At 46.5% G+C, this 23855-nt stretch overlaps 3 protein-coding genes across 6 annotated transcripts in view; 1 reads left to right on the plus strand and 2 right to left on the minus strand.

Annotated features, from left to right (window-relative positions):
- LOC149350375 (puratrophin-1-like) overlaps positions 1-23855 on the plus strand; it is a 525363-nt gene that overhangs the window by 241180 nt on the left and 260328 nt on the right. The window lies entirely within an intron of this gene.
- LOC149350376 (uncharacterized) lies at positions 12295-12793 on the minus strand. The gene has a single exon (XM_089582563.1). It carries the CDS (start codon positions 12790-12792, stop codon positions 12295-12297), a length of 498 nt encoding a protein of 165 aa, XP_089438689.1. The 5' UTR covers position 12793.
- LOC149350377 (uncharacterized) lies at positions 13349-14688 on the minus strand. Its single transcript, XM_089582648.1, has 2 exons — positions 13409-14688; positions 13349-13355 (listed from the first exon to the last, which is right to left on the minus strand). Exons 1-2 carry the CDS (start codon positions 14686-14688, stop codon positions 13349-13351), a joined length of 1287 nt encoding a protein of 428 aa, XP_089438774.1.

Genomic DNA, 23855 nt, shown 5'->3' on the forward strand with positions numbered 1-23855 from the left:
GATATTAAGCTATCGGATTTTGCTTATTGAGTTCAATTCTTTGTTCAATAATAAATTCTAATGTTTGTTCTCCAAGCCTTGCACTAATTTGCTGCTTCTATTTTTTTTTCATGTGCGCAGTTTAGACCACAAATAGTTCCTTTTTGGTGCTAACCTACCGCCTCCCCCATACCCGGCCATCGGGTGCACCCCCTGGAAAAAGTTCTGCGGACGCCCTTGAGTATAGCAATCCCTAAGCAAATAGCAGTCTATAAACTGCACTCTGCCCTTTGCCTCAGAGGAGAGAACCTGTAACTTTTTTTTAGAAATTATGTCCTTCTAATTCATTTATCATCATTTACTCGTAATAACTTGCCGCGACGTTGTCTTCATTAACTTGGCCATTCGAACCCACGTTTTCACTAAACCGCTAATAAGTATAAACTCGCCTGCACATTCTGCTACACTGACGCAGGTATGTAGCTCTCGTACGCCATTTGTGTTGTACTCCTGCAATGTCGGGCGGAAGCATTTGTTTGCTTACTTCTTATGTCAGTCATTCTGCCTTCTTTTCTACCCAGCACATATTAAAGCCAATTCGGTGAGGAGTTTCTTTAGATATGTACCGTATTTGCCTTCATGCTCGACCTTATCTATGTTTACGAACATGTATTATGCAGGAATGCTTACGCGGTGATGTGGGCATTCATTGAGCCGCTCGCGTACATTTTTCTCTTTCGCTCTTATCGTTTTTTTTTTCTCTTCACACTGTCGTGAACTTAGCTTCTAGTACTTCCGGCTTCTTCGTCGTGCTTGCGGTTATTTTTTTCTCTCGTTCCTGAGGGGCGGCGTTATGGATGGGCTTCCTATCGCGCTTCATTAGTACAGGCCCTAAATGTGACTATCGCGATCTAATAACCTTAATTGAGATCTGGACGGGCTGTTCTAAAGTCAATGAGGTTCTTTTCTTTTTTGCTTTTATTTTCCGCTCGACGGCGTGTTTTGCTGCCTTCCGAAACAGCGCGCCGTAATAAGTTTTCCTGCGCTTTATGTCGCAACCTCGGCGGTCTCCATTTTAGTCTTGTTGCGAGCTTCTGCGCCTTACGTAAGGCATATGTGTACAGAAAAGAAAATCTATTCGCGAAAATGGAGGGCGTTGTCTGGGACCTTCCGCTTCACTGAAATTCTGAAGCCCCCTCCCCATGCACGCACGCACGCACACACGCACGCACGCACGTATACAGTAAGAGAAATAATTTTCGTTACTGTTGCTTTTGATACGTTCCTGGTCGGCTAGCCTTCACGAGGCCAGGTAAAGCACTGCGACTGTCAGCTTACCCTAGTGGGAAAGTAATTGATACAGCACGTCTCTCGTAATGTATTTAATTGCCCGTGTGCGATAAGAAATGCGCCTTTGAAGGTGATATCATAACACGGAACTGTCGCCCTTCGCTCTTTCTCTCTCTCGTGTGAGCTCGTTACACGTCTTTGCCCTCTCACCCCAACAACACGCTGCATGTTTGTGTGCTTTTCTGAGTTCGTCTGCAACGCTCTATCCTCTATCCTCGTCATATCTGGAATCATCTGGTATCTGACACGTTGCCACTGCTAGCCTTGGGAGCTGTACAGCCGGTGAGTGTGCACCGTGTATACAGTGCTCATAAAGCAGCCAAAGCACGCGAAGAATCGATGCCACTTAAGTTTGTGACACTTGTTTTGCATTGAAGTTGTAGGTTGAGAAACACATGACAGACGTGTTTTCGTCGAGCTAGTTTTTGCTTAGTTCCCTTTACAGAAAAAGAGAATAAAGTGAGGCCACAGAAAACCTCGACAAAATATACGGTATGGTTTAGCCCATCGTCGCGTTGTGATTATACCGGCCTCAAGCGACTACCGCAGTGGTCGGTAAGCAGCCTCGATGGGTCGGAGGCACTGGCATCGACGCACGCTATAGTGATCGGTTTCGCCTCGCGGGAGCTTTGCTATATAGCGCCTTGTGTTTGTGTCGACCTCGGTAGTCGTTCTGTTTTCTGGGATTCTGCTGTATGACGCCCACTCCGCGATGCGATGGTAGCTTCCATCGCTCATCTCGTCGCCAGCGCTCTATCTAGAGTGCGCGCCGGAGGTGTATATGAAAGTTCTTTACGTTCGCGAGCTGTGAGCGCGTTTGTCGCAGCCAGTGTACGCATTTGCACGTTGTGTTTTTACGTTTTAGCATGCTTTTCTTTTCTTTTTAGAGCGAAAGCTCTATCGCTACGTGTCTCTCAAGGTCAATCTTGATGCGCTTTTGACCTTGAGGCCCCGGAGTGCAGGCAAACCACATGCCTCGCCGTCTCCGCCGCTGTGATACAACGTGAATAGGAGAGGTCAGGCTGGGATAGGCGCAGCTGCGCACGCTAGCTAGCTTCGCCGTTGTGATACCACGTGACTAGGAGAGGGTGTAACAGTTGAATACGTCGGCGGTTTCTCCTCCAGTTTCGCCATGGATGAGGCGCGCGCCGGACTGAGTGTGTTAACTCTTCGGCGTCAACTTCAAGCCACGTCCAATCATCCTGTCGATACAACTCGCCGAGGTGCACTGCAGAGCACCTCGAGCTAAACGAGCCGCTGAAACCCAGAGCAACGAAAAGCTAGAATTGCGAAGCAGCGGAAGTATGACCAGGAGAGAAAGGCCAAACGGTCAGCGGCGGAGGCTGCCGCTGTTCATTACAATACAATTAGCTCACCAAGCCAAACACAGCTTTCAATCTGCATAACTAGGTATAGAAGAGCTAAACCTCATCAAACTTTTTACAATAACAGAGAACAAACCGCGCGTAGTTTAGCTTCATGTAAACACTCCAGTCCAGTGTTCCTCAGCACTTCTTACAATTATCAAATTCACATCTCAAACATTGCGCGAACAATTTCTAGCGTTAGCTGGTAAGTTCTGATTACTCGCCTCTTGGAGACACTACTGCTAACAGAGTTTTGCTCTCATACAGCATTCCGCTTTCTTTTTTTTTCCTCCAGTGTGCTTCACAAGGGACAGCCCATATTTGAGCTCGGTTCTTTCTTTTGCTTATCTAGACATGCAGAAGGAGGGACTAAAGACTAGTTCAAGAAGAACAGCGCGAAAAGACAAGGAATAAAGGAAGATACACACAGACAGCGCCTGTCTGCGTGTATCTTCCTTTAGTCCCGGTCTTTTCGCGCTGTTCTGCTTGAACATGGCATACCAACTCGCCCAAGCATCAGTCCTAAAGACTACTGTTTTACACTTATTTAAAAACCGAGCGACCAGCTTTCGCCTATATTAACCCATCATTCAACTTCAAACTGATATCAGCACATTCATACCTGCTGTACCTTGTTCCCTTTTTTTAGTATCATAAAAATGTAGACGCACTGTGCGAAGTATTTCGCCTCTAAATAAGGAGAAGGCCAAGCAGCCCGCTTGCATAGAGTGTCTGCTGGGTTGGAGAATGACATCTATGATGTAAAAGAGGCGCATGAAGGACACGCGGCTGTTAAGGCGAGGCCCTTCTCTTTTCATTTCCTCCGACGTCCTCTAGAATTGATGGCCCCTTCATCGCTGTGTGCGTGCCTTCCATAGCTGTATCGCTCACGCTCGTCAGCGATCGTTCCGGTACCTTTCACGCAGCTGAGTGCAAGCGCTGGGGCTGCCGGAAGTGCTGTTAATTGAAACGTCCTTGAATACCGAGGCTCCTGTTTCGTGGCTCCTGCTTTGTTGCCCCCCCCCCCCCCCCCCCCTCCTTGCTAGTCCATTGTATCCGCCCTATGGCTTGTCTTTATACTCTACTCATCTGAATGGCGGCAGCATTCATTTTACGCGCGATAGCACGCATATGGAAAACCTTCGCAGGTGATGTGTGGTGTTTGTCCTTAACAATGCGGCGCACGGTATGCAAAGCGTTGCCATAGTATCGGACCATCTCTTGTCATATATATTGTTTGTGCGTGTGTGTGTGGGGGGCGGGGGGGAGGGGCGGGGGGGGGGGGGGGGGGGGGGGGGGGGGGGGCTTACGCGCGCGGGTTAGAATCCCGGTCGTGGGCGGCCGCATTTCGACGGAGGCGAACTGCCAGGAACGCCTGTGTGCTGTGCGATGTTGCAGCATGCCGGACCCGTTACTAGCCGTTGGCTATGGGTCCGGGCAGTGTTTGCGTACATTTTTAATGCAACAAAGACCAATAAATAAATGAAATGAAAAAAAAAACTTATATTAAGATATTTCCCCCCCCCCCCCCCCCCCCAAAAAAAAAAAAAAAACAAGCCGAACTTTATCCAAATCCCTCAGATGGTTTGTCTATAACTGCACGTAACGCTTAACAGGCCTACCTCTCATTAATAACATTTTTATGAACTGCGGTGAACAGACGTAGTAATATCTGACACCGCGGTAAAACTTACCTTAGTTTATGATTTACGTGCAGCTAAAATTGAGTGAATTATACTTGTTGTTTTTAGCCCACTGTTGCCCCGTCCAAGTCAGAGCAAAGACTGTCGGGTGCATACGAATGTAAACATGCGATTCTACGCATCTGGCAAAATTAACATGGCGGGAGGTGAGCGGCTATCCGGTGCGCATTATATATACCACACCGCGCAGGAAAACGTTATTTGTTGCAGGCTGGTTAGTATCGTGATCCAACAAAGCAAAATAAATCTGAAGTGAGCTTTTCTCCTTGTTTCTTTAAAGGTTGTCGTGACGGAAAAACAATGTGCAGCATGAAGTCGTTGCACATCACGCGCACAAGGCGGCGCAGCCTGTAATATAATGAAGTGCATCGCGCGCCTTGGCGCATTACAAGATACGAATGAAACGAAAGGAACGGCATGGAATGCTGCGCTACATGTAAATTGCTTTTAAAGTGATCCATCTCAGTTCTCTACAGAGTCTGCAGCAGCTCCTTATCACCTTACCTCGCTTTCTTCATGTTTCCTTCGGCGAAGGGACAAGGAGTTAAATAGGCGCGTCTGTCGACCATTTTCTCTCTCTTTCTCTGTTCCTGCCGCGGAGGGCGTGTAGTGTCGTAACGGCGCGGTTAATTGCGTACAGGCACGAATCGATGGCGGACAAAGAAACGCAATGCTTGTTATCGACGCATGCCCCGCGTGATTGCTACTCTCTCCCCCAGGGGGGGGGGGGCAACGCAACACTCTGAGAATTAGGAAGAGCCGCACCGTGCGCTTGTCCGATTGGAAACGCGATCCATCACCGCTTGCGACATCTGTGCGGCGGCGGCGGCGCGACTCTGCGGGGATAGGCGGCTGGTCGCGGCGCCAGGCGGGACGCTCAAGGGCTGGCTGGCGGCATTCTGCTCTCGTAACAGCCGCCAGTTCGGGATTAACCGCTCGGTGACGGAAAACACGGGCTTATGCTCTTTCCTGTCGCATAGCTCATTTTTCGTTTTGTCAAAAGAGGAATGCTATACGCTTATTGTGCGCGGCGGATCTTTTGTTATTTTTCGTTACTGCAGCGATAACCATCGCAGAAAATATCATTGGAACTACTCATGCGGGCATATGCGTGTGGGTGTACCTGTAATGCACAATGCATAACAATTACAAATTTTTGGGAAAATGAAATAACGCGATTTCAGAAGCAGATGGAGCATGAACTCTTGAGCAACTGATAAGTCGCAACACAACGCTGCCCAAGTCTTTGAAGTCTCCTTCTTGTGAAATGTGATGAGGTATCTCGTGCGCCTTACCCTACTATGCACGGGCGACACACTTTCTCGCTCACTTGCTCACTCGCGGGGCTCGTTCAGTCACTAACGCTCTCGCTGACTCACTCATTCGCTCGCTCATTCACTCAAATTACACTTCACTTGGAAAAAAAAAAAAAGCAGCTTTACCTTGTATAGTTACCTCGTATAGTTCATCTGCCTGAAGCGTTTATGAGTGCTTTTTCCAGGGGGTTCGTTTACAAACGGCGAACCCGTCCACGGATTCCCGCAGATAGATGACTCTGTCTGCTCGCGGCCGAAGCTGCAAAATACTGAAATGAAACCTCCTCTAGCTTTCATAGAGTGCATTTTTTGGTCACCAACCAGGAGAGCAAGACAAGGAGGGAAGCTGAGAAGCCATCAAAAGGAAAACTCCATTCCAATTTGTGCATAAATTTTGATTTTTGGTTTTTGTGGTTTTGTTGAGGTTCGTTCGGCGACAAAAGACAGGGCTTGTGATATTGATGGTGACATCAAGAGAATTACGAACTCCGTGATGGCTAGTTGGAAGTGGATGGCGTTGTCGTCGCCTCTAAGATCCGCCGTCTAAGTGTTTTACTGGTCATCGCAGTCTGCTTAATTGTGAACGGCCTACGGCGGCGATACCTCATTTCCTGCTTTTCCTAGCTGATAGGAACGTCGTTTTCAGTGGAAGTAGTCTGCAGTCTGCATATACACCGACCTCAGTTTGGCCTCGGTGTCCTTTTCTGTGTTGCTGCTTCGATTTGCTTCTCGCGTATGGAAGGCTTCCATGGCGGTGCTCCACAGCTATAGCACCTCGGCAATAACCACTCTCGCAACCGCAGCTATAAACAGCCGCACAGGCGCTAACTAATGAACAAAATCGATCGCGGCATACAAGAGCGGAGCCCACCGAGCCTCGCCCAGACCACGAGCGCATGCAGAGCGCTTAACATAATCACGATGCATCAGTGATACATGCGGGACATCAAATGTCATTTCAGCTCTTTGGTGCTACGCAGTGAAAAAAAAAATGGAAATAATTCGCGTTTGATATCAATGAGGATCGGTGAAGAAAAAAACAATTATGACAGTGCACATGCAAAGCCTTTGAAATTCAGGGTTATACACCCTTACAAAAATTTATTTACACAGTCTATAGACTCTCCACAGACTTTTGTCTATGAAGTCTATAGACTATTTATAGACAAATCCTATAGTATAGTCTATAGGCAATACAGACTCTATAGACAATCTATAAACAATCTATAGAATTATGGCCAGACACTTTTAGTAGACTTTTGTCTATAGACAGTTTATAGACTACGAATAGACGAAAGGAAATATCTATAGAAATGCAAGAGTCTAAAAGAAGTCTATAAACAATCTATAGACCATTTTTATAAGGGCATATACCAGGTTCTTCAGGGAAGCCCACCGCTGATATTTAAAAATAGGCTTTTTCAGATACAAAGATTGCTTCTAACGCATAGCAATACCGGTATTGGCGGACATCAGAAAAACCATGAATCATGTTAACTAGTTATCTGGCCATATTGTTTCTGACTGTCAAATGTTTAAGTAATTAGAGTTGGGCATCTTATTGCGATTGGAGACTTGTAGCAGGCCATTAGTAATAGCCTTATCAGTTTTCAGAATGTCGGAAGCGTGATTACCTTCGGCACTGTGGCACACTGTAGGTTTTGGCCATGCTCCAGAACATGCGCGCTTTTGGAAATCGCGCTTCTTTGGCGAGCGCAAAACAACGCCCCCACAGCACGTCACTCCATGGCGCACGAGCCACGTGGCCTTCTCTGTCCCGCCTGAACTGTGATGACAGCAAACTGGCAACAGTTTGGTTGGTTTTTTCCGTGTGCGTCGACAAGATCAATAGAATCCAACGTGGACGCTGTGTAGGAACCCAGCTCGAAAACTTTCACTTCCTCGCAGGGCATATCCGCTTCATGTCCGAACTGCCCATTATAATAGAACCAGCAGAATTCTTGTTTTTTTTTTTTACTGCGCAGATGTTCTGCCACACAGCAAGACCACTTACGCATGAGGGAGTGAGGCTTTTAGTAACGAGTACGTACATTCAAATGCGTATGAACCAGTCTATCATAACTTTGCATAGAACGTTGTATATTTCAAAACTAGATATCTGCGTTCTTTTCCTTTACTTGAATATTTATTTACCTTAAATTTATTTGTTATTTTCATTTCTTTGTTGCACACCTGTTTTCTTCAGATTGTGCGTGCTGGTAACACATATGCATTTATGTTCTTGAATAAACTGTAGACATGGATGGGTAAGCGCTTGTTCGGCCTTATCATCTTCTGTCTTGTCTCTTCCGCACTGCTCTTTCAAGTTCCCCCACCAACCAAACACATTAATTTCGGCGCATGACGACCTTAGTCGCTTATGTGCCATTAATTTATAGCAATTTAAATATTTTAGCCTTTTCCCAAGAAGGCGACAAATTCGACCTTGCGTTTGGAGCAGATAGCCCTGGTCGCTTATGCGCAGAAATACGCAACACACTGACAAGACGAGCAAATCAAGACAAACGCTTTTTGTTCGCACGGCTGCCACCAAGTGCCGCGTGGCGCTGAAAACTCGGAATCACTGCGGGAATTTCGAATGTTCGGTACATATCCCATTGATGTTTTGCAGCAATGGGAAATAGTTTGTCAGGAAACATTTTTTATGTAAGATTTTGCACTGAGGAGGAAGATTCGGCCATGGAAATCATTACGTTAGCAGATAATCTCTTGGAACCTTCTCGTTTTCTCAGACCTTCAAGTTACAAATATCCCCATTGAGTTGCGCGGTGTTTGCTACTGACGGCCAACAGATGACGCTAGTTGCTCAGTCTTCAATAAAAGCTAGGCATGCACATACTTTCAAGTAGCCCAACGGCATTCCTCTACCAAACGCAATCTTAATCGTTCGAAATGGACTCCTTTTTCTAACCTACAACCACTTGGCTGCCTAGAATCAGCAATGGCTGGTTTTCTGGTGTTTTGTCGTTTGAAAGTTGCAGAAATGCAAATATTTCAGTGAGCCCAAAAGTGCTTGTGGCTCCTCATACAAATATTCCTACTGTCACGCATTACTGTTTGCATCACAAGGCTGCAGTGAAAGAAAGGTACAGTCGATCTCATGCATCCGTAGATGAGGAAATTACAAAGCAGCTGCGATCATTGATTGTATGGCTGGTGAGCCATATAAGCTTTACTGTGGACGTCGAATGCGCGTTCAGCGACGGAAATCCCTAAACTCATCGCAGCGCACTGGAAAAAAAGTTGTTTATTATGTGTTACATAAAACCCCCAAATAAGCGCGAGAAGCAGCAGCTTGGGTATTTCAGGCCCCATTTCAGGCCCCACTTCACATTCTCTTCAGAAATTTCGGAGCAAATGCGGTGGACGCGGTAGCAGGTGATCTTATCGTGTAGATCTTATCGTGCAGCAGCGTTTTGATAGAGAGTGTTAACTCCTCATTTCTCTAGAAGCTGTACTGGGCCCGCTGTGCCGCGGCGATTGTCGTATATGCACAGCAGAGCACGCCGTTCGAGCGCTGTCGAAGACTTGTCGGCGCTGCTTCGGCTTTTCTACCGATATCCTGGATATGAAACTTCATCGCGAGCCAGATATGTATTCGCCTGCAGTTTCATGTGCTGCGCTCTCTGTGCGCAGGCAAGAACAGGGGAGATGTGGGGCCCGTCAGGATATACTATACACAAGAAGCCAACGTCCTCTAAAACGAAGGGACGCGCAGAGAGCTAATACTTGTACTGCTCTTCATCTTCTTGTTGCCAGAGAGGGAAAGTAAAGCACATTGAGTTTAGGTCGATAATATGACATAGTAGAAGAAGACAAAATTCACATATGGTCAATTCGAGCGAAGGCTAATCGCAGGTGGCTTGTGAGGAGGGCGAGGAAAAGTTGCCTGTGGAGAGGACTGCGTGCTTGAGTCGCGAACCCCCCACAACAGCGCTGCCGACGCGTCAGTATTCGAGACGTCTAGCAGCCGGGCGTCTAACAGCACATTGCGGTCGTGCCGAGAATCCATGGCCGATGTTTGAGTAGCCCGACGGGTACGAACTGCCTCGGCGCTCCGGCCACGATCTCCTCGAAGCACCAGCGTACTGAAGGAATGGAAGCCGTACAGAACCGTCTGTGCGCGGAGGCAGCGTGTGCTCTCTTCTCTTCTCCAACAGCCAAGGAGATGGCCGCCGCGGCATCCGCTAAGCAGTTTCGACGCGTGCGGCAAAGTGTTGAGTGGTGTCTGGCTACCCAAAGTGCGGAAGCGTCGGCGCTGCTCGTTCGGCGCGCTTGGTTGCACATGCAGTTGAACGCCGTTATAACGAAGTTGAAGGGACCCCCGATTACTCCGTTATAGCTGTAACTTCTTTAAAGCCCGTATTGGCCGAGCTTCCAAGGGAAATCGTCATTCCTTCGTTATATCCATTATTTCGCTATTAACCGTATCACTATAACGAGGTTCGACTTACTGTAGTAAAGAAGAACGCTACGATAACCCTCGGTGCGCTCTCAAGAACCGCCTAGCTTCTTGATCTTGTGGCACGCCTGCGATTCTGGGTACACTTCTTTGAAGTCTAACCAGGAACGCGACACGCAAGAATAGGGAACGTACCCGTTTGTTTCCTCTGCGTTTCATTTACAGAGTTCATTGACAGCCCTGGAAACTTTTTTTTTTGCCTGCTGACCCAAAAGTGAACCCCAAAGCCCATATTGTTGTCATCGGGCGATGGGGCCTTAATTTCGTAATTGGCATCCCGACGTTGAATTGTTTCACAAGGATGATCTTCGGGCCATTTCGTGGTGCTGTTTCTTTTTTTTTTTTTTGGGGGGGGGGGGGGGACGGCTTATCAAATGCCATTTTCGTCTGCACTTGCGTACCCTTTATAAATCGAGCACATAAAGGTACAACTGAGTGTGCAGTACTTAATTCACAGTAGATTCTTAATGATGAGCTAATATAATCCAGAAAAAAATACTTCTGAAAGCTTTTCCAGAGCTGCGAAGGGCACGTTGGCTCATTCGCAGAATCAAGCCAATCCTGCTAAGCAAGACAGACGCGTCCGAGTGAAACCGGAGCCAATTGCACACGTTGGAAGTGAGCCGAACGGATCATTGAGGAAGTGCCTCTTGAAGTAGTATCTCTCTTTGCCGGCCTTCGGGTGCATCTGAAGCCGCCGGGCCCGCTCCTCTTCTCGTCCAGCGCGCATATAAGCCCTTGGAATCGCTGGGCAAACAACTCTATTCTTCTTGTATGACTTTCTCCGCCTGCTGCTCTTACCCTTGTCGCGTAACGCGCTGCTGCTGCAGTCGCCTTCCCGATCTGCTTCGAAATTCCCCTGCCCAGTTCCTCACTGTGAGGCACTTCTCGCTCGGTGCAGATGCGACGCCGAGCGCACTTGAGCGGAGGCGACCGAAGCCGCGGAACTGGGCCGCGCAGGCGCGGGGGGCTGTGGCGTGAGCGTGACGTCAGTGCCGCCACACCTGCGCATGCCATCCGCCAAGCGGCGAGAAAAGTGCAATGAGCGTCCTACTGTAAGAAAACACACGAACTGAACAAGGAAGAGAGAATCATCGGGATGCTTGCCAACGTTTCGACAAGAGGAGTTGGCGAAGACAAGTCCTCTTGTCGAAACGTTGGCAAGATCCCTGAGGCATTCCCCTCTGATGTTAATTTTTTCTGTGTCAAGAAACATCTGCCTGCCCTCTCTCTGCCATGTTCCGTAAAGAAAGGCATTTCTAGCGTGCCTAACATCAGTAATAGCTTTCTTCGTTGTGTGTTGTTTCAGCGACCCATATCGCGATGTAATTTGCTTTGTAGTACCCGCAGCTGAGCAAGTTCTTTTCTGCAGACGTACGCTTCCGACATGTAGCCGACATTATTGACTTTTACACTTTCAAGACTGCTGTATGCAATATATATCCAATAATACCCTTTATAAATTTTCGGAAATTTCCTTTCCGCTTGTTTTCACTGTCGTATTATTTTTCGCCTCAAAACTTTTTTTCTGCCTTGTTAGTCTTTACTGTTTTTCTTTCTTCTCTTTTTTTTTTTGCAGCCTTAAACCAGTTAATATTTTTCTTGCTGCATTGTTTGTTACCCAATGTATGTCCTTTCACTCCGCTCTGTAATGCTTTCGGGCCCGGAGGGCAAATAAATAAATAAACCCTTTGCGTAAGGAAACATGTTTTCGGATTTTGTTTTAAAACGCCTATTGTTATTTCACTACCCCAATAAAACTTGGCAGGTTACAGGATTACGAGTGGCTGGCATGCATACTTTATCTTCTTTAATGTTTGGCACGGGTCTGCTTCTAGTAGCTGGGAGCAGCTTGCAAGATAGTTGCAAGCAGCTTCAAACTAGCGATGCCACAAAATCTTGTAATAAAAACAGCGCAAGGACACAGGACAAGAACGGAGAGTAGACACACACGGCGCTGAACTTGCAACTAAGTTTATTGGAAAAACACGCTTCTTTTCAAGGCAGGGCGTCAAGAAAGCGCGCGCATGCGCTTTGTCAAAGATACACTTATCGGGTAATAAAATGTCTCCTAAAGGCACGTGTGATTATCGGTGCTAACCACTGTTTAGCAACTTCATTTCCTTAGAGGACAATGCTACTGAAGGCTGGCTGACACATTTGTTTCCTTTCCTCAAGATATGAAATGCCTCTGCTACTTCCCTCGTGCTACGATCGTTATGTATGAACAAGATTTCGGTGTCAACAAAAAACGGGGTGCACTTACACTCGAGACAATGCTTGGCCAAGTTTGTTGAACTCTTACCCAAAGAATTTTGGTGCTCCAAAAGCCGTACATTAATGCAGCGACCTGTCTGGCCAATATAAGTACGGCCACAGGACAGAGGAATCTGGTAGACCACAGCAACCTTACACGAGACGAACCTGTTTGCATGATTAATTTTACACCCTGTTTTCTTTCCCATTCCATCCCTCTTCCTTTGAACAGCTGCCCCCACTTTGCCTACCTTATTAGGTGCCGAGAACACAACGTTGACACCATACTTGGCCCCCACTTTCTTGAATCTGTGCGAAAGGGAATGTACGTACGGCATTACAGCTATATTCTTTGTTCTATCGTCCACACTGTCGCGCTGCTCAGAGTCACGTTCGGAGGTTTTCAATTTCTTCAGGATCTTTTCCGCACACGACACAAGAACTGAGTCTGGGAAACCGGCCTGCTTACAGCGGTGTACCTGGGCGCAGAGGCTAGTCTTCATTTTGTGAGAACTAGATTTCTTTAACGCCATACTCATGCACCCTGTTACTATCCCGTTTTTTACTAGTTTCGAGTGGCAAGACCTATAGTTCAGCAGGGGCTTCTCACTCCGAGGGGAGTATTGCCAGCACACGTGGTCTTTTTCGAAGACCAGCAGTAAGTCCAAAAATTGTAATGTGTTATGCTGAGGAATTTCATGCGTAAATTTCAGTCCGGACCCTTTCCTTACAAAACAACCTAAAACACTTGACACGGTTTCTGCCTGAGGGGACTTCACAATCACAAGGTAATCATCAACATACCTAAAAATGCGTATAAAACCACCTGCCAATTCATTCGCCACTTCCTTGTCGACATGACTAAGGAAGATGCTGCTGAGCACCGGGGCTACTTTAGATCCTATACACACGCCAGACTTTTGCAAGACTGTTTGGTTTTCCCAAGAGACATACGTATTCTTGAGATAGAAGGTGAGGAGTTCCAGAAAGGATGCAGTAGAAATTCCGCATCTATCTTGAAAAGCATGCTCGTCATTTTGATCTTCAATGGATTGCTGTACATATTGCAGGAGAGGCACATGCGGTAGAGAAAAGAACAGATCTTCCACATCTATACTAAAACCAGAACAGTCTCCAGGGTTGTCACTGAGTAAAAAGTTAACAATTTCCTCTGAGTTTGGAACCAGGAACGGGTCATTCACATGCAGTGTTGAAAGATGTCTGTTTAGGTACGTGGAAACCACCAACTGCCAAGAGCGATGCTCGGAAACTATTGCCCTGAACGGAATCTCCGGCTTATGTGTCTTGGCCGCGAAGAAGATTTCCAGAACCCCTAGCTCAGCATCTTTCACCTTCTTTGCTAGCCCTTCTAAATTAAGTTTAAGCAGCAGAGCCTCTGCCTTCTGTTTACAACGTGCTGGTTTTACCTTGGCGGTCCTAAAATTCTTCATCACTGTATGGCGGGCTTTCTCGGCATAAAGGTCTTCCGATAAGACAACAAAAAACCCTTCTTTGTCCGACTGCACCGCTCGAAGCTGCCTATCACACAGATAGTTTACCAAGGAACTAAACCGGTTACTCTGTCCTTTAGTAGTCTCACAATGACCTACAACATCTACACACTCAGAAACACATTTTGAGCGGTCATCTATTGCTGCCCTAGACGATACACTGCGAGCAAAACCAAGTTTTTCAACAGTCTTCATACCGGTTTCCAAACAAAACTTTGGTCCTAGGCGTAGGGTCTTCTCTTGGCGAGGATCCACGGTGATGTCCCCAAGCACCAAAAGTTTGCCTTCAGCTTGCTGCCGCTTGGCTGCTCTTGGAAACGAAGAGCGCACAGTTTTCCACAGGAATTCCGTGAGCTGTTCTGTAGTCTTGCACCACTCGCGGAAGAGGCGTTGATTCCGGCGTACATCCTCGCAGCAGCACCTTGTCCAAAGCATGTCCTTGAAAAACCTCGCCTGCCTCCAATATTCGCTCTGGATAATCTTGCACATTCTCCTGGTATGGCCCACAGATGGTCTCAACATTCCACACATAGCTTGTAGATCCGTAGGGCAGGTTCCATGACGGAGATGGTAGGAGGCTGAGCGGGCACGGCAAATGCACACGGCGATGAGCGGAGACAAAACAGCTGGTTGTGACAAATCCAGATGTCGACATGTAAAAGAGGCCCAGGAACTAGAAATGAACTGTAGTAAAATGGCAGTTTGGGCGAGTTGGTTAAGCATCTTGTAATAAAAACAGCGCAAGGACACAGGACAAGAACGGAGAGTAGACACACACGGCGCTGAACTTGCAACTAAGTTTATTGGAAAAACACGCTTCTTTTCAAGGCAGGGCGTCAAGAAAGCGCGCGCATGCGCTTTGTCAAAGATACACTTATCGGGTACAATTACAATTTTTGGACTTACTGCTGGTCTTCGAAAAAGACCACGTGTGCTGGCAATACTCCCCTCGGAGTGAGAAGCCCCTGCTGAACTATAGGTCTTGCCACTCGAAACTAGTAAAAAACGGGATAGTAACAGGGTGCATGAGTATGGCGTTAAAGAAATCTTGTTCTCACAAAATGAAGACTAGCCTCTGCGCCCAGGTACACCGCTGTAAGCAGGCCGGTTTCCCAGACTCAGTTCTTGTGTCGTGTGCGGAAAAGATCCTGAAGAAATTGAAAACCTCCGAACGTGACTCTGAGCAGCGCGACAGTGTGGACGATAGAACAAAGAATATAGCTGTAATGCCGTACGTACATTCCCTTTCGCACAGATTCAAGAAAGTGGGGGCCAAGTATGGTGTCAACGTTGTGTTCTCGGCACCTAATAAGGTAGGCAAAGTGGGGGCAGCTGTTCAAAGGAAGAGGGATGGAATGGGAAAGAAAACAGGGTGTAAAATTAATCATGCAAACAGGTTCGTCTCGTGTAAGGTTGCTGTGGTCTACCAGATTCCTCTGTCCTGTGGCCGTACTTATATTGGCCAGACAGGTCGCTGCATTAATGTACGGCTTTTGGAGCACCAAAATTCTTTGGGTAAGAGTTCAACAAACTTGGCCAAGCATTGTCTCGAGTGTAAGTGCACCCCGTTTTTTGTTGACACCGAAATCTTGTTCATACATAACGATCGTAGCACGAGGGAAGTAGCAGAGGCATTTCATATCTTGAGGAAAGGAAACAAATGTGTCAGCCAGCCTTCAGTAGCATTGTCCTCTAAGGAAATGAAGTTGCTAAACAGTGGTTAGCACCGATAATCACACGTGCCTTTAGGAGACATTTTATTACCCGATAAGTGTATCTTTGACAAAGCGCATGCGCGCGCTTTCTTGACGCCCTGCCTTGAAAAGAAGCGTGTTTTTCCAATAAACTTAGTTGCAAGTTCAGCGCCGTGTGTGTCTACTCTCCGTTCTTGTCCTGTGTCCTTGCGCTGTTTTTATTACAAGATGCTTAACCAACTCGCCCAAACTGCCATTTTACTACATGCCACAAAAGTTTTGAAAAGGTGGTGGAGGAAGAGCAGCGGTAAAATAAAAAAGTGAAAGCGTTATTTAAGATGCTAGCAGGCTCTAAAACCGTGACTGAGACAAGACACCTATAGCTGTTGAAGTTATAGCAATGGGACTGTTAAATGCGAATATTTTAGTGACGGATGACGCATACTACATTGAAGTTAACCTCTATCATTCCAGCGGTCATGATAGCGTGCCTAGGATACAATGTTTCTTTATATATATATATATATATATATATATATATATATATGGCATGTGGTTGTTTTTTCTTCTGCTTTTCTAATCAATTAGCTTTAAGCGACAGTAATATTCTTACTTGATCAACACCACAAAAAAATTAATAAATTAAAAAGAAAATCCCCTGTGCTCCTTGGTTTCTGTGGCTGTTGGCTTCTCTCATATACAGGGTGTTTCACCTAAGACTTTCTGCAATTTTTAAAAATAAGCTATTTGAATTAGATGCGCGCTTTTTCTGGCATAGCATTGTCAGTGGTGTAGTACATCATAATTCAACTAAGACGTGCTAACTAGCAGGCTTGTTAAACAATATTTAATAGTTAATTTTTAAACTATTACCGTTGGGCTCCTTAATTATTTAGAGGCATGCAGCCCACCGTAAGTAATGTCCATATCCGTTTTTAAAATTTCGAGAACGCGATTATCCTCGGCGCTGTGGCCCAACAAATTTCGCCTACATCGCGCCAAAATACATGCGGTTTGAGAAGCTTGCAGGCAAAGCAACCTCTCCAGTGAACCTAACTCGTCGAAATAGCCAAAATTTGTTGGGCCACAGCGCCGAGGATAATCGCGTTCTCGAAATTCTAAAAACGGATATGGCCATTACTTACGGTGGGCTACGTGCCTCTCAATAATTAAGGAGCCCAACGGTAATAGTTTAAAAGTTAACTATTAAATATTGGTTAACAAGCCAGCTAGTTAGCACGTCTTAGCTGCATTATGATGTACTACACCACTGACAATGCTATGCCAGAAAAAGCGCGCATCTAATTCAAATAGCTTATTTTTTAAAATTGCAGAAAGTCTTAGGTGAAACACCCTGTATATATATATATATATATTACATATATATTACATATTACATATATATAATTACATTTTTACTCTAATTCGCGTTGCTCTTGCCACGTTTCCGTACAGTTAGTTAAATTGGGAGCGTCTTTTTCTTTTTCTTTTTGCTAGGTTATATCTTGCTGCGCGGAAATGTGCCAAGGGTTGGGGCGCAACGAGCGATGTGTCGCGCACTGGCAGTTGAAATTCAGAAGAGCAGCGGAGGCTCCAGCCGCTGCCAAGCTTTCGGGGTCATTACCACGACCAGACCAACACGGCGGCGGCTGCTGCTTCCCTTTTCTCGTTCGGAGAGGGAAAGAGCTGGCGGCGTTTCATCTTCCTACACGAGATGGCAGCAGTTGTACGGTTTTCAGCAGCGCTGCAGTCGTAGAAGCGAAGAGGCGCTGCTTGAGAAAGACAGACCCCGAACCGAGGCGAAGTATGTGCAGCTCTATGCAAGTCTGAAAAGTTGCTTCAAAATTTTATCTGCCCAAGTTTTCTCAAATCTGTTTGTTTTTCCTTTACACGTGATTGATTTTTCGCTGTTTCTCTTCCTCTGAAACCCTCAGACAAATTGATAAGGTGGAGGAAGCAGGAATTTCGAGTTTGCCAAAAATTCTTGTTAATGAACCTGCTGTGGTGGCATAGTTGGCTGTGGCGTTGAGCTGCGGAGTTCAAGTTAGCGGGTTCGATCCCGCCTGTTGCGGCCGCATTTTGATGGAGTCGAAATGCAAACACCTCCATAGACACCTCAGCGTGACTCCGTGGTGTTGTTTTTGCACGCAAAAACCCATTGGTCCAAATTTTGTTTATCGTTGCCATAGTTCTCGTCTTCCTCACGAAGGTTCTTTCTTTCAGATATTGAATTGAAGATAGAATTAAGTTTGCTGAGAGTGCAGTCGTCCTTTAAGCAAGCATCCTCGTTACTGAGAGTTCAGTCGTCCTCTAAGCAAGCATCCTCGTTACTGAATGCTGAGTCTCGCAACATTTATTTCCTGCATCGAATATAACCACTCAAAACTACCGTTTCTTCTCTAGTGCCAGACTCTTCATCGAAGCGTGCACTGCTGGCTTTCAAATGATTTCCGGGCTCAGCTCAGGCCGCCTTCAAACTTAATCCTACTTCAGGACGTCAGGTTGACACGTTTTGCGCCTTAATGAACAAAATCGAAGCAATATGCCAGCGAAAAATTATTCAGCCGAGGCGATGCACTGGTCGATGTGTTGGTTGAGAAGGTCACGGCTAGTACTGTCTTGCGTCGTCGAAGCCATGCAAAACTTAGGAGGCGTCGTAGTCGCAAGTGCAAAATGGCGAGACTGCCGGCCTCGCCCTTGCCATTTGTGTACACGTCGGAAGGTCAACTCACCTGTTATAGCAGTAAAAGGAAATAGCGTAAGCCATTCTTCGCAGCGAGCTGACGGTCTGCTGACGCAGTGATACTATTCCGGCGTATTAACGTCAAAACTGATTGCATATTCGTGAGCAGTGCGACAGAACCGTAAGCTTCTGGAAGGTTTGTGCTGCTCAAAACTATACAGGCACGAACTAAAGTCGAATCACTCTAAACGCCTTGTTGAGTCGATGTGCATCGACGCGCGACTGCAACGGTTGTTGCAGCATTTCGTTCCGTTAGCATGTGCTTAATTGGAATTGAGGCAGCAGTGTACAGTCTGCATGCTCATTCTCACTTTATCTGTGTAAGTGGCACAGTGCTGAAACTTGAACAGGGATAGGTATTTATGAGGCTCCTATTCTGTGCGAGCTGTCTCTGCCTCCGTCAACTCTTTCTTGCCCGACTTCTGAGAGGTCACTTTGGCAGGTGTCTTCTCCTGGTAGGTTGGTACGTCATTTATCTTGTGGGCGTCACTTCTGGTGTATGCTTCTGATGAAGGCCTCCCATCCGACTTTCAGCGCTCCAATCGGTTGTGCGCAATCGTTTTCGCAACAGAAGGCGTTCGATATAACAGACGTGCTTGTGCTGCTCTTGCTTTTCGACGATCGCGACAGGGCTTGAAAGGCGGCCGGCCTGCGCCTCAAGGCCTGTCTACGGGGGGGTTTGCAATTACCTGGCGCACAACTTCGAAACGCCCACGTCCAGGTTTCGTTTCTGAAGCGGCGGCAGCTGTGCGGTGTCGACACTCGATCCTAGCCGCTCTTGAGGCCGCCGCGACGTGCATTAGGGTCGTGTATCTAGTTTCAGCCGCCGGCCGATAGGATCTCTCCTGTTGGCATTTGGCATTCGGCCATTTAGCTGCCTTACAGGGGGGATAGAAAGCAAGGGTTAGCTCCCTTTTAAAGGCACGTGGCTGCGGCCGAAGTAGCGACCTTTGTTTATTCGTAGATTTGTTATCCGTGTCGTGCTTGATTAATGGGTCTGGCATGCCTACGCGCAGCTTCTCATTTGTCATTTCGCTTTCGCAGCCTGCGGACAAGGTTAGGTTAGGTCACAAGTGTTCTCCACATGGGGGTGCTCGCAGGTTGCAGGTACCTTGCGGTGCTAATTTGACGCCGAGGGGTGAACGCCGCTGCGGCCGAAAAGCGGCGCGCCAATGAAGCTCGCACCTGACGACCGAAGCAGCAACACGGAAATAATTTGAGGCTTACCTGGAGTTTGTGTTGAAAGCTGAAATACCGGCGTGTTAATAAAAGTCGCCGATAATCGGAGGCAATGTGGCGTGCACCATAAGAACGTACAAACACTCGGTTCGCTATGAAGAACGCCGTGAAGAAGGACGTGTAAGCGTATATCGACGGCAGGATAGTTTTTCGACTTCATCAATGGGTAGCATCGAGGGCTAGCCCTGAATTGACACGAGGAAATTTTTTACTCCTAGCGGTCCTGAAAATTCTCCTGCAGCTTGCCGATGGTGCATTTTTTCTTTTTCTTTTCAGAGGGTCACGGCAAGTGATGGGCCTCAGCACTTTTCAGTGATGATTGCGTTAGACCGTTAAGAGCCGCCAATTTGCTTCTACCCTGCAAAGGATGCCAACCACATGAGGCACCATCTGGATAATGGTCACTCCCTAGTCGTTGTTCGTCCGTCTGCAGGTTTAAAATAAATCTTTAATACAGCCTTGAACAGTAGCTTTTTGTCCAGTGCAGCATTTCTTAAAGAACTTGTCGAGGTCGCCGAAACGTGGCTGTGACATGATTTCTGTTCCGGGTGTCTCAGGATGACAAATTGATCATGAGAGGCAGGAAATGGACCAAACTAGATATGGCTTGCATTCTGTTTGTTTATTATTTAGCTTGCTCCCCATATTATTTATTATTTGCCGCTTCAAGTGTTGCAAATCCTGTTTTCGATCAACGGGCGCCGCGACATTCTGAATTGCTTGTCGTATTTCTGTTCCTCTCTTCCTCGCTACGTAACCTCGTTACAACTCCGCGTCTTTTTTGTAGACGATAAGGGAGAATGCAGCCGACTTGAATGAGATGAATGACAGCAGTACCGAAGCATCTCATCAGAAGAGATAACGGCTGAAAATTCCTCCGAAGCGGACGCATTGATAACGTTTTGGATTGTGGGGTGTGAGGCTGCCCGAGTTTCAAAGCCACCGGTGGTGCTGCACGTCCTAGAAAACGGGAGATTCTATCTGCGCGACCGGTATTTTTCGCAGGCAGTCGATTTGTTTCCTTCAACCTGTCAAGTTAACTTACGTAATACCCTAACGCTGGCAAGCTTGTTCTTAAGCAGAATTGACAACTGCCGATACTAGCCTCGGAAAAATGCAACACAGTGTCGACGCGTGGATGGCGATAATGTCACCTTGTATTAAATAGCGACGAGGCGCAATAGATAAACCCCACGCTGCTTGGCCCGTTGTACTGGACGTCGTTTTTGTCTCCCGGCGTGAGTTTGCTTCCTTAGTATCGCCTCCAGCATGAGCAAGGCTCGGGTAGTTTTCGCCACGTTCTAAAACTCGCACTGCAGCATACTACCGCGATGACTGTTTTGCTAAGAGATTGAATTCACAGCCTATTTCGGCCTCAGAGCTGAGACTATACCAAATTCATTCCGCCTGCCTTTGTGTTCTTTCTTCGGTCACGCGAAAGCCTGGGCTTTTCCAAGTAATTCATCTCGTTGTGGCGGATAAAAAGGCCAGGAACAAAAATTGGAGGGAGACTGCAGTCATGGGTGTCGAAAGCCGCGAAGCGTTCTTCGGCCAGCGTCACCACGGGTTTCTTTCCTTGTGAATGACGAACTCGTTTCGAAAAACAAAGCGTGGTGGAAACGCTCCTGTCGCGTCTTAGTGCGGAGTAGTGGGACCTCCTACGACGCGACGACAGGCTGACAGGGACGACTCCTCTTCCGCCAGAGGCGAGGCCCCGCACACGCCTCGAGTGCGGTAGCGCCCTCTCAAGAGCCGCCTAACACGCCGCACGTTAACCTACTTGTGTGAAGCGTGTTTCGCCGCAACCCGAGAGCCGAATCCGCCCTCCTGGGCACCTCCAGCGCTCTCTGTCGGCCATGTACGCCTGTTGCGCGCAGCAGTGAGCAACGGAAAAGGAGGAAGTTTCGAAAACGAAGGGAGGACAAAAAAAAAAAGGCCCGTCTTCCATTCGCTAAAGTGTCCGCTTACTATTCCGCAGGCATTGTTGCGTGGAAGCCTCTACGCTGGGAAGCCGAAAATGTCTGCTTTTGTTTAAACTCTTGCGAAAATCTCGGAAGCGTGTCCGTTACGTTTATCGACGTGACAGAAAGGATGTCTGCGCCTGGACGCGCTTCCTATTGCACGAAAAAAAATTAAACAGGTTGATATCGCTGCCAACCTTAGGAGCACGCGAGTGATAGAACGCAACCTATTACTAATTATTCGAGTGTGAGTGAAGACGACAAAATCTACGCATTCTATACCGAACTGCAAATAAATATAGCGCACATCAAGCTGTGAGAACGCCGTCGCTTAAAAAACAGTGCGAAGAGAATGTTCTAGCCCATTGGAACAAATTTTGTTTCTTGTAGCGTATCTGGGGGTGCAAGTATTCGTTTGGTTCTAGTATTGCCCTACGTATGGCGTCGCTAGTAACGGGAGCCAAGGGTTTATAATAAGTTGGTACAGTTATGGACAAATGTTTTCGAGATGAGGCCCCGCAGAATTATATATATATATATATATATATATATATATATATATATATATATATATATATATATATATATATTCAGTAATGTTCTAAATTGATCAACACCACAAAATAAATAAATAAATTATAAAAACTCCCCTGTGCCCCTTGGTTTCTGTGACTGTTGGCTTCTTTCATATATATATATATATATATATATATATATATATATATATATATATATATATATATATATATATATATATATATAGCCGCCGCGGTGGCTCAGCGGTTATGGTGCTCGGCTGCTGACCCGAAAGACGCGGGTTCGATCCCGGCCGCGGCGGCTGGAATTTCTTTGGAGGAGAAATTCTAGAGGCCCGTGTACTGTGCGATGTCAGTGCACGTTAAAGAACCCCAGGTGGTCGAAATTTCCGGAGCCCTCCACTACGGCGTCTCTCATAGCCTTAGTCGCTTTGGGACGTTAAACCCCATAATCCAATCCAATATATATATATATATATATATATATATATATATATATATATATATATATATATATATATATATATATATATATATAAGAGTTGAAGTACACTTCTTAAAGAAACATTTATTTACCGACGGTTTCGGACGGTGGACCGTCCTTCATCAGGGTAAGGTTGTTTGAACAACCTTACCCTGATGAAGGACGGTCCACCGTCCGAAACCGTCGGTAAATAAATGTTTCTTTAAGAAGTGTACTTCAACTCTTTACTTATGTTGTTAGCAGTCGAGCAAGTTTTTTCATCGTAATATATATATATATACACACAGACACAGACACACACACACGCACACGCACACACACACTAATTTCTGGATGGTCAAGATAAGCATCTAAATGAAAAGCATAGAAGCGTGAGGGGACATGCGTGAATGCGTGATGAATCCGTTGGAACGAATTCCTCCTGACTGGTAATCGAAGAAACGCTCTATTTTTTTTTCACTAATCCGCATCCCGCAAACTTCTGTTTATTTCTGTGCATGGCTGAGGAATTGAAACTGAATCAGTATGCTGGCTGTCGGATAGAGCGAGCAGGGATATTTTCGCTTCATGGTAACCAAATTAATTAGTGTAAGCGTATTGTCAACCGCTGGAGATATATGCAAAAACACGTTTGTTAGAGAAAGTCGTAACGCGTCCACTACTACCGCCATAAATTGAACTATCTTATTGGTAGCGTTTTCTGAAGAAAATTCTCCCGCCATTTGTGATTTATTTAAACGCCGTGCAAGTTTCCAATAGAAGCTTCATGCGTGTCCCCAATAGTCTAGCTGTGTCTAACTGGACGTCTTGGTTAGCGTGACGTAAAGCATACTTCTGTGTGCTCTGAGCAGGTTTCATTCTGACGATATGCACTAGTTTCCATTAAACCCCTGGCTAACGTTACGTGGGAGACCCTTAAGCATTCTCTCTTCGTTGGTCCTAAATTGACGCCATGCGCGGCCTCCATATATTAGGCAGTGGTATGTGGTGTATGCTTTTGATGCCGCAGACATCGCGTTGGGTGACGGAGCTAAAGCGCATGTGCCAGACTGTTTCCTTTTGGCTTCTGTTACACCATTTCTGTAAACATGCAGTTCGGCTTTCTACCAGCCTACCAACTTACAGAAGAAAATCAAGAACAGCTGCGCACACATCCATGCGCGGAGTAGAGGCAATTCATGCATGTCTCCAACTAACGCGACAAACATCATGCTTTCTGTAAAGCGGCTTCAT

Source organism: Amblyomma mixtum, chromosome 3 (genome assembly GCF_055824585.1).
Source record: "Amblyomma mixtum isolate Tamu chromosome 3, ASM5582458v1, whole genome shotgun sequence".
Classification (NCBI taxonomy): domain Eukaryota; kingdom Metazoa; phylum Arthropoda; class Arachnida; order Ixodida; family Ixodidae; genus Amblyomma; species Amblyomma mixtum.